The sequence below is a fragment of the Colius striatus genome, chromosome 13, assembly GCF_028858725.1.
Source record: "Colius striatus isolate bColStr4 chromosome 13, bColStr4.1.hap1, whole genome shotgun sequence".
In the NCBI taxonomy this organism is placed as follows: domain Eukaryota; kingdom Metazoa; phylum Chordata; class Aves; order Coliiformes; family Coliidae; genus Colius; species Colius striatus.
This window is the reverse complement of record NC_084771.1, coordinates 19,125,354-19,136,678: the sequence shown is the minus strand read 5'-3', so window position 1 is coordinate 19,136,678 and position 11,325 is coordinate 19,125,354. Positions and strand designations below refer to the sequence as shown.

General features: G+C 38.0%; 1 protein-coding gene across 3 annotated transcripts in view; it reads right to left on the bottom strand.

Moving 5' to 3' along the window:
- Window positions 1–1,666: 1,666 nt before the first annotated feature.
- Window positions 1,667–11,325, bottom strand: part of RPS6KA6 (ribosomal protein S6 kinase A6) — a 40,889-nt gene continuing 31,230 nt past the window's right edge. For all 3 annotated transcript variants that reach the window (XM_062006325.1, XM_062006323.1, XM_062006324.1), the window contains 3 exons: window positions 9,881–9,998; window positions 7,861–8,001; window positions 1,667–7,027 (listed from right to left, as the gene is read on the bottom strand). In XM_062006325.1, coding sequence (XP_061862309.1) covers window positions 6,902–7,027; window positions 7,861–8,001; window positions 9,881–9,998 — 385 coding nt within the window. In that variant the 3' untranslated portion in view covers window positions 1,667–6,901. The remainder of the gene's footprint in view (window positions 7,028–7,860; window positions 8,002–9,880; window positions 9,999–11,325) is intronic.

The window sequence follows — 11,325 nt, the reverse complement described above, 5'->3', positions numbered from 1 at the left end:
AGCTTCAGAGGTGAAGCACGGGGAAGGAAAACATGTTGAGAACCAATATTTACAGGAAAGCAAAATGAGCAGGATAGAACTAACATAGTCTGCAGTCTCCTTGCTAACATCCTGCTTGTCCCTGTTCTTGGTTTCTGAAAACACCCACTAGCAACCGAGTAAGGTTGGTTGGTTGGTTCTTACTCCATGCCTTGACTCTTCTCTCTCCAGGAAAATACTCAGGAAGCCTACAGGAGCTCATTACATCAGAATCTGGGGTTTTCAGGGCTTTGTTGTTGGTGGTGTTGCTCTCTGGTTTAAAATAAGTGATTTTTCCAGATCTGGTTATTCTTCCCTTCCTACCGTCAATAAAATCAAGGCAATCACCACCGTCTTGCAAACTTTTGAACATTTCCTTCTATATAGCTTCAGTCCTCAGCTTCTTCCCAGCTGTCGAGGCACAGTTCTGTGTGCAGTTTGCTCTCCAGCTGCAGAAGGAGGCCCCAGGCCCATCACACATCACTCACCACTCTGTCAAGCCTTGGCCCCTCAGGCACTGCTGGGCAGCAAAAAGGGAAAAATGCTTGGTCCTCATTTAGCCCCTACTTTTTCTTTCCTACTTCAGTTACCAATTTATTAATGAAAACATTAAAAAAAGAAACCCCAATAAAACAAAGCAACAAAACCCCTCCAACCAAACCATACTGAAGTACTCCATCCTTTCCCCAACTGCTGAGGGGTTCATCTGTGGGTGACCTCAGAGCTCCCTCCTCTACCAAAGCCATCCCTGAGCCTGGTGACTTTGTCATCAGACAGGCCTGAACCCTTGTGAAAAGTGTCTTGTGTAAACAAGTATCACCTGGGAAATGGACTTCAGATAAATGTGGAAAAAAACCCAACTTTCTGTGTACTCAAGACTGATGAAGTAACTGAAAAACAAGGTATCTTATTTTGAAAGCAAACAGCAACACTGGCTACCAAATGTATAAGAGGTATTTTAAACCCAGATATTGCAATTAAAAATCAATGCCATTACACTGAAATCTCATATTCTCATCCCATCAGAGAGATTAGCTGCATCCTGAGCTGGTCCATCACCTCATAGTGAGGACATCAGCAGCTGGCTTTGCAGTAACAGCTCACCTACTGGACAGAAGAGTTCAATAATCGGCAGCAATTTATTATCTTAAATCCATAAAGTGGTGTCACGAGGCAGAGCCAGGACTACAGCTCCTCTCATGGTACATGCTCAACACTGACCATGTACACAGGTCACTTTTTAATGCAATGACTCTCATTCCTAATGCAAGTACCTGCCTTTTCCAAGGGCCAGATGGTTGCAGAGAAAATATTTCCTCTATATACATAAAAATCCAATCAGAATAGACACCTGAAAAAAACATATAGAAGGTAGATCATCCCACCCTGAAGCAATACATCAATCCTATCAGTGAATGTATGTTTTATTGAAAGTGTGGCATGAAACACTTGACTGAGTATAAATTTATAAACATCTCTTGATATATGGGAGATTTTTGGCAAGGTTTACCAAATAATGCAATTCCCAGTACATTCCATTTAGGAATGTTTGCTTGTTGGGTTTATCTTCTTTTGGTCTTTGTGTTTTGTTTAAGAAAAAGGAGTTGGTGAACTTCCAAATCATAAATGATGGATTTTTGTCAATTATAAAATATTATGGATTTGCAACCTTTTTATTCTAGTACTCAAGGAACTGCCAGCTATTTAAAACTGTACTTTTATCATTATTCACAAAGTTTAACAAAAATAAATACAATTTTGAAGTTGTCTTTGGCATGTCGTAATTCAAGGCAATAGTATCTTTTAGCAGCACAGTGCAAAGAAAAACAACATACCATACAATGCACTACTAGATTCAGCCTTACAAGGAGAACGTAGTACAATGCAAACTTTAATGTCAATATATACAGAGCTTTAAAGAAAACATTTCTTTTAAAATTAAATGAAATAAATACAATATGATACAAAATCCACAATATGCTTAGAGAAAGAAATGACAGTTACAATATCTGATAACGGGGACCTTTTGTATAGTTTCCTCTTTGAAGTACCTCAGAGAGCATGTAAGTCATTGCACACCGTCTTCAATTAATGCCCTTTCGTATCTTGAGATTTGTAGCCAGTCTCGTGCCAAAGGAGTTTTAGCTCTGATCAGAGTTATCAGTGCAAGATGCCAAAGTGCTTGGGCTGTTATGACAATGCAGTTACTTAGCAAACGCTGCTCATAAGCCTAATGAAAAACACACACAAATAGGAACACTTAGTCCTCCAAAGGAAATCCACCTCAAGCATCTTCTCAGTCCACACACAAAGCACCTCCAAAACAGGATTTGATGTTACTCAGACTCACGAGTGGTGCTATTGCCCAAATCTGAATTGTTAGAGACATAACCAACTAAATATCTTTTAAAGCTTTCAGAAATTTCGCTTTCATTACATAGGAAAAAAATCTCAAGAAAAGTCACAGATTATGTGGAGGAGGACAACTTCTAATTACATAAGTTATTATACCACTCAAGCCAGCTTTAGCTATATGCTAAGGGTGGGGTTTTTAACAAACCTATAGTCATTCTCTTGTTCCCAAATGAAAGTGTAGGCTCATCAAACAACATGATTTGGGGTAGCAGACATTTAACAAATACACTGAAGTAGGGACAAACAGCATTCAGAATGTACATAAGTAACGGGGTGTCAGTGGAGGATGGGATGGGATAAATTAAAACCTCCTCCCTTCCCTCCCATAAATGTTTGCAAACTTCTAATTCCAGATACGACTGAAAAAAACTTAAGTGCTACAAAAGTACTTAAACCCCCATGTTTGCAATGATGTTTTAGCATAATTTAATTGATACAAACCAGGGAATACTACACTATCGTGTAATTCATCCAACAATTCTTACAAGCTATCTCAACTTCTTAACTGTAACATTTGAGGGCAGAATGCTGAGTACTGGCTGCAGCCATATGTCACTGCACGTGGCCAGTTGATAAGTGTACTGCAAGTAACTTCCAATTGCTGAAGTTTGCTAGAAGTAAATTTAACTACTGGACACATGAAGATTAGCTTTGGAAAGTGAATTTAAAACACAGAAGACAGAAATCAAGCTGAGTATGACTGACTTGTGTGAGGTTTTGGATGCATTCTCCAGATGCAAGGAGAACACTTAAACCATACTCTAACATAGGCCTCAAATGGACAGTATGACAATTTACTGGTTTTAATAATAATAATGAAAAAGCCTCCAGATCGCACAACATGCTAACAGCAGCACTGAGACTACATGAGCCACAAGAGTGTCTCAAATGCATCCACCCACAGCGATGCTCATGGGGGTGGGCACTCTTTGTTGTGCACTGCTGGCTGATATTGATGCCATTGCATAGTTTTGGATACATAACAGAAATACAATAGAGTTCCTCACATTTTATCAAAAGAAAAACTGGAGATAGAAACTGCGGTATCCCAGGGGTGAAAGAACAGCAAAGCATGTCATGAGCTTGCTCCAGCTATAGCTAGAGGTCTGTGGGAACCTTCTCTGTAGTGAGAATGTACCAGGCTCTACACGCACTTGAGAATTAGCACTTACTTATAATTGCCATTACCAAACATCAGAGTAGAAGCTATTTTGCTGGCAGTAACAGAGGTCCTATCCAAAATATTCTATCACTTCAGATATTGATTAGTTGCCTGGAAATTCCTCTAAATATGTAGTATGTATGCCTATTTCTTTGCAATTACAAGCCTTTGTAAAAATGTCACTTTTACCGATTTACTTAGTAGTAAGATAGTAGGACTGTAACTAGTTTGCAATCCTAAACTGTGCAGAGAGGATATGAAAGTGAAGCCATTTACACTGACTTTTCACTCCAGACAAGAGCATGTTCAAATTGTGTTGTTCCATTTCAGACGTAGCTGCTTAGTCTCAAGCAGACCACGCTGCTTTCCTGTAACCACTTCACTCAACAAAACCTTAGTTGGAAAAAAACAGTATGCAAGAAATTCCAAAAGAAGTATCACAAAGACGACAATCATTGAATACAATCTAGTGAGAGTAAATTGCAAGTGAACTGTTTTGTATCCCTGCATATCCAAAATGCTTCCGACTGATACACTGAAATATTCATAGCAAGTGAACTTCCATCTCCCTTCAATTAAGGATGAAAATGGGCATACCAGGGTGCACTGGCCTGTCAGATATAACAAAGGTGCTAGTCCATATGTTTTCCTCATGGTAAGGCAAGTTTGTAATGTGGTCATTGAATCCTTGCTTTTATCCCAAGGGTACCAACTTGTACTAAAGGCTAGTAACAACATAAACCCAGCAGTGATAATTTTATAGATGATATTTTAAATTCTTTGCTAAGAATCACAGTATCCATCTTGTTTGTGTACTTTCCTCTTACCACCTTTGTGCTGCACACCAAGAACTTAAGTACCTTCAACTGCTTACATCTGCTTTTGTGCAAAATGCTTTTAAGGTGCTTATAATGTGGTGCTTCTAAGCAAGCTAAAAGAAAATACCAATATAAACACTACTAAATGATTTATGAAAAAAAGCTGTTGAAGACCAGCTGCTACCTTACAGGAAAGCTAAAGACAATTCAAGTTTGACATTTATGTTCTACACTTTGCATTACAGTTTTTACTGTTATGTTTCAATCCACATTATACCTTGACCTTGGCTAAGGGGGTTTTATTTCCACCAGTTTGGCTGGTTGTTTTGTTCTTTTTTTTTTTTCTTTGAATTCAAATTCTTCTGGCAGTCATTTGTAAATTAAAAAAAAAAAAAATATACTGAGAGGCTGTAGACAAGAGGTTTACAGGCATTCTTGCTGGCAAAGGTCTTCAGTAATGGAAAGAAGGATGACTCAGCTGAATCAGGGGCAGATTTTGTACTATACAATAAGCTTTCCAGGAAGCAGTTGTGTTTTTTGATGAGCTTTCAAGCATTTCAAACAGGCACCTCAATACTAGGCACTAATGGCCCCTAAAGCTTCCAACACCTATCAAACACTCAAGAAATTTCATATGGGGTATGTTCTGCATGATACAAATAGCACACCTATGTTTGCTATATTCATTAAGTCTCAAATCTACATAGTACTCATACCTAACTATTTGGCCAGATAACTTCCATCTTCCCCCACCACAACAAAAGAAAGCAGCTTATCTAATAGTACTGCCAGTGCCACCAAGTACTTCACAGGTACAAGCAAACCAGCCAGCATCCTCTGCCTTTTAAGATCAGAGTTACTACTGCTACTCTTGGCAAGTGGGCCAGAATTCTCCTGAAAGCTTTTTTCTTGTCTCAAAATGACAAGTTTTGTCATCACCTTGTGTCCTGTAACTGGCTACCAAAGGTATCTGGAACAGCAAATTCCATGATGGCAAATCAGCACGAAGTACATTTACTTTTTGGTCACTTGGATTCTTTTTCACCATCTAACCATTGATCACTAACATTTTCAGTGTTTGAAATGTGTATCATCCTACTATGACAGTACAATTGCACAACAGTGTCTACAACCTTCAAAAACATTTTTAAGCTCATCCTCTCTGAATGCATTAATTCCCAGTTTACTAGCAAGTTAGCACTGGTTTTGAGTCAGAAATCCCCAAGGTAATTCTGGTCCTGAAATGAACTTCTTTCTCCATCACAGCATTTAGAAAGAGTCCTAACACCAAGACAGAAAGGGCGAGCTAGTGCTGGCAACAGGATTTCATCAGTGATTTGTTTGTAACTGTGAATTTTCTTGGTCAGAATTGCCTTACCTGGGCACACTGCAAGACTTATTTTCCCAAGCTACCCCTACAGTTAGGCAGATAGAATTTTGCATTTCTGTTCTGTAACATTTGTACACGCGGCGAGATTCAGATAGAAGCAACATTCTATAAAAATCAAATAAATAGAAAATAAAATCCATGTGCCAAGTTTGTTATTATAAAGTGTCAGCTTGTCTTATATGCCAAACAAACCATATTGAGTATGTTCAGTGGAAACAACTGCTGAGGAAACAACAACATTGTCTTTGTACTAAAGGATAGGCAATATAAATAACAAAAAGTATTGGACTGCATGATGTTGGCCTTAAAGTGGTACCAATGTTACGATAGAGACCCTTAATTCTGACAGTTTATATACATGCTTACTTTCTCCAGCTCAGTGCAGGACACAATATTCTTCGTGGTAGCAAATGAAGTGTTCAATTCCCTGTAAGAGGCCATTTGTTAACAAGCACTTTTGGGTCACAGGTGATCAAAGTAAGTTTATGGTTAAAGTGCAGAATCTTACACATCCCTTTTGTTTCTATTGTCACATAAAAGGTATCAGTTACTGGCACCATGCAAACACAGACCTTCCAAATTAACACTAACGCATTTAACACTGACACAATACACTAGTCAGCTCTCCATAATTCATTTAACTTGTTCAGAACTGTTAAGTTGAATGAATTAAGTGCCCAATTACAAAATTAAGAATGTGTTCTTCACAATAGGGTCTAAAAGTGTGAAGAAAAGAACTTACACTGACACTTTATGTACAACTTGGTCACTGGCAACGGTCCCCTAAACCATTTTTTAAATGAACCCAGCAAAACTATACAGAATGTGAAATAATATTTGCAACAGATCTGTTAAAGGACAGGGTTGAAAAATTCATTATGGTGCATGTGATGTTGAAATTAATTTAACAGATACGGCCCGTAAAACAACACGGTATGAACCTGTGGATTTTTCTTTTTCTTTTTAAAAAAAGGACTTTTACAGAATTCAAGTAGTGTAGCAGGAAACCATAGATGCCTTTTGATCACAGGTCAGGCAAAATAGAGCCACTTATTGGATCTTCCCCTTGCTTCTGTTTGCTAAGGTGTCCCAGTGGATCTATAAGTCTGTTGATGTTAGCTTTTTCATGCTCCGTCGCTGAGCTAAACTTGAGGCTGCAACAGGCTCTAACACTGGCTGAAATGTCTTGTGATTCAGTGCAGAATATGTAGCAGCCATGGCTCCCTAGAGAATAATGAAATACATAAAAGCCTGTAAAGGTCATTTTTATCAGAAAATAAAGCAACTGAATATACCATTCCTAATTACATCTATAAAAAAAACCCGAAGACTTATGGCAAGTCATGCACACTCTCTGAAGTTTGTTTTGAAAAACACATTTATTGCTGATTTCTTCAGGTTTCTACACATGGGTATCTGACACTTCTTTTTCTTGCCCATACATTTCTTTTACATACTTTAGATGTAGGAGTAACCTTTTAATATGGTCAGAATTAGTATCTTTCAAGCAACTCTAGCGTCAATATATCAAACACAGCCACTTAAGTGGCCATTCAGGTTCTGACTTATGAAAGCAACACAATTAAAACTGGCTCTTGGTTTTTAATCCAACAAAACTAATGCAGTCAACTTAAAAGCTGCCTGCACACAACAGAATGTTTGTGTGAAGTAGAAAGATACAGAATAAACAGATGAAATGCTAGTGGAAAAACGCTAGTGTAGCTTATTAATTTATGTTAGGAAAACAGACTATGAGCCAATTGGAAAAAAAACCCAAATCCCAAAAGCTTTCCTGAATAAGACTCCTAGGAGTCCTGTGGCAATCTCAGATAACTTCCTTATCAGGGTAGCCAAAGCTACCTTAGTCTTTGAAAACATCCAGAAAAATCTCTTCCTTTGCACACAGTAATCTGTCTGCTTACATAACTTAAGTTTGCATGTACAAGGGAAAATAAAAGAAAGTTAACTTCTAAAGGAAAAAAGTTCTGTCTGTAGCTCTAAAAGTAACCCCATTCATTGCACATTCACCTGCTCCAGCAGCCTTCAGGCTGTTTTACCTTTACTAGATGTGGTGCATCTTGTCTGTTTAGTTGATAATGTGGCAACTGGTCCCTGCAGGCTATCCACGAATGTTTTAGTACTTGCTCTGCTGTGTATCGCTGATGTGGATCCACATGAAGCATGTGTGATAATAAGTCCTAGATTAAAAAAAAAGGAAAACACACATAGTATTTGGCTAAAATCATCTCATATAGACTTTCAAGCATTAATTATGGCAATGAAAAAAGTACTCTACATGGGAGGGATTAGCACAATGCAAACACACATACACAAAACCCATCAGATAAATGGGATCATTCTGTGCCTTGACACTGCAGGACTCTGAAAACAATGTGTTGTACTATCTAATCAGTTAAACAGAGCAGGCATTTATTGTAAAGAAACTTACTATTTGTGTTTTATTTCAGTTTGTTCATTATTAATATAATCTTTTAAAGACTAGAAATCCTATTAAAATTTGACAGATTTCATGAACAAAAGCTATTCTTTGCAAACATCTCTCTCCATTCATACTACACACGTGGGGTCTGCTGACTACATATTACAATTGAATTTATATATAGTGATATACTGCCAATGAATTTTTTCTTCCAAGAGCTATATAAAGAGGAAAGCCAACAGAAATAAACACTTGTTTTGCCTGTTTAGAAGCATTAGGAACAAACTACTGATTACAATGTTGGTCAAAAGAAGAGCTGGGTGAGAACACAGAACAAATACAGGAACAGCTTGAAAGAAAAGCAAAATACGACCAATCTGACAGAACGTTCCCTTTGTTTTAGGTACAAAATGTTAAGCATTCTTCAATATTAAAAAATGAATTCCTTGTGCTAAGACAGCACCAACTAACAAGTAGTATGAATCACCCCCAAAATGAACAAGCAGTGCAGTTCCAAACAATCAAGGAAAGATTTAACACTAATACAAAGCTTTGTAAAAAGTACTATCAGTAACTAAGATACCTACAGCAGGCCAGGCCAATACCAAACCCAGAGAACACATACAGCAATGAATGAGAAACAGTCTTTAATAAGACAGCTGCATAATCAAGCTGATCAAGATTTTTGGCAGAATATCCAGATATATTTGGTTAAGCACTAGTTTAGTTGCTGAAAGTACTGACAAAGAAAACCACCTGATGACTTCAGCATTGAACACTTAAGAAACTGCACCACAAAAAAAAAAAAAAACCTTTTAATGTAGGACTGGTTATCCACTAAAACCAACAGGTAATTGCAAAAAGCCATCCTTCCATTTAAGGAATCTCACAAAGACTTGATTTTGGTCCAATAAAAATAAGAAATACAATTCTGATTGAATAAGATAGGTCTCAATAAGGGCTTTTCCTAAAAAAGTCTTTACCAGTGACCTGGAGGAAGGGAGTGCAGTCTTGCCACATTTGCAATGGGGCACCAAACTGGAGGTGTGGGAAAGAGCTAATGAGTTCCAGGGCAGGGCAGCCATCCAAAGGGATCTAGGCAGGATGAAGCAATGGACTAACCAGAGCCATAGAAAATTCAGCAAGGACAAATGCAAAAGGAATAAATTGTTACCAAGGTACAGGGAAGGGACTGACTGGCTGGGGAGCAGCTTTGCTGAGAAACACCAGGGAGGTTTTGGTAGACTAAGTTGAACCTGAACTTCCACTGTGACCTGGCATCTAAGAAAGCTGATACTCCAGGGTCAGTATGGCCAAAGGAATGGAGACAGAGGACAAATCAGGAGCAGCTTTTTCCCTCTTACAGCAGCTGGGCATCAGACAAGGCTGTGCAGGTAAACTATTCAGTCTCCACCCTTGGAAGTTTCTAAAGTCTGACTGAATAAAGGCCTGAGCTACATGGTCAGATCTCCCAGCTGACCCAGCTTTGAGCAGGAGGTTGGACTAGATGACCCTCACTGCAGTAAAGCTTGCAGGTAATAATAGCAAACTGTTGTGTTAGGCTAGTCTATTTTTAAAAGTTCAACATATAGACATTTGAATTGTACAAAAATATAAGAACAGAAACACATTTACACCTTTGCTGCATCTGAAACAGTGTCCCAGTTGCCGCCACTTAAGGAGAATTTTCCGCTGCCTATCCGTACCAGGATCTCCTCTGGAGTGTCATTAGGACCGTTGGCAAATGGAGTGTAGCTGTTAAAAGAGCAAAAAACCAAAATGCCTCATTATAGGTAAGAAGCTGCAAGAAGCTTGTGAATCACTCTGAGTAGGTATTTCACTGCTGACAGAAACACACTATATACTATTAAGTGCTTCTTATATTAGCATTTCATCTTTGAAACGGTATTATTTTCTTTTCCCCATAATTATGGTTAATCAAGTAGAATAAATGGGAAATGCAGACTAGAAAGATATCTTAAGTTAATATCTTAATAATGCATTCTAATCAGTGCAGACTTGCAAGTTAAATAGAAGTGATTCATAAACACAAATTATGCTAGATTACCAGAGCATAAAAAGTAATCCCAATCTGGAACAGTACACTAACAGAACGGCCCAATAAAGCTGGAGTGATATTGTGTTCAGGTTATGTGCATTTGATTAGACAGAAAATGAGCACAATGTACACACATCTATCATTTGGGGAAAAGCTACAAGAAAAGTAAAAAATTATCATGAAAATTAAGTGAGTCTGGGATGCTTAGTTCACAAGATCATTGGTTTGGGAGGCTTATAACAGCTTGCAAGTTTAGCTTACACTTTCTCCAAATTCTACCATGAACTCAAAAGAACTAAACTGGCAAATCTGAAAACTAATCTGAATCACTTAAACATGCTTTTTAACAACATGAAAAGCATTATGATGTTCTATGATCATAGGCTAGTACCAAGTTCATTTTAATTGAAAAAGCCAAATCTTACTCTGATAAAGAGCAGTTACATCACAATACCCTTAGATTTCAAATTAGCTTGCAAACAATAAAAACTAAGATTAACGTATTTTCAGTACTTTGAAAGCTCTGCATGGAAGAAAGATCAACCAGCAGCAGAGGCAACTATCCCAGCCAGTTAGTTCTAGTCTTTTGGTTGATGGGCTTAAGAACAACAAAATGGAGCGACAGGAATTAATTCTGGACTATTCCTCCCCCATACTTTTGGTCTATCATACCTTCAGTTCAGACAAAGTTTAAGTGTGTAGGCAGCATACTGCCCAATACCTGTATATTTGCACTTAAAACATAGAACAATCTGGGTTCTGGTGACAGAACTATAGGGGTGGTGGTGGTTTTACAGGAAGTTTATCAAGAGGAACAGCTTCCAATAGGTAGCAATTATCTATAAGGCAAAAAACCTCCTATTTTTCTGTTAGAGCAAAATTCAGGAAAAAGTCTTCTCATTTTCTGTGATTCTAAGATTCTGTCACTACACACTTCACCGGGCTTAATCAAAGTTTAGAGATTTAGAAAAGTGAGTTGTGTTCTATAAGAGTGCCAGGAGTCAAGCCTGTGGCAGGAGATAC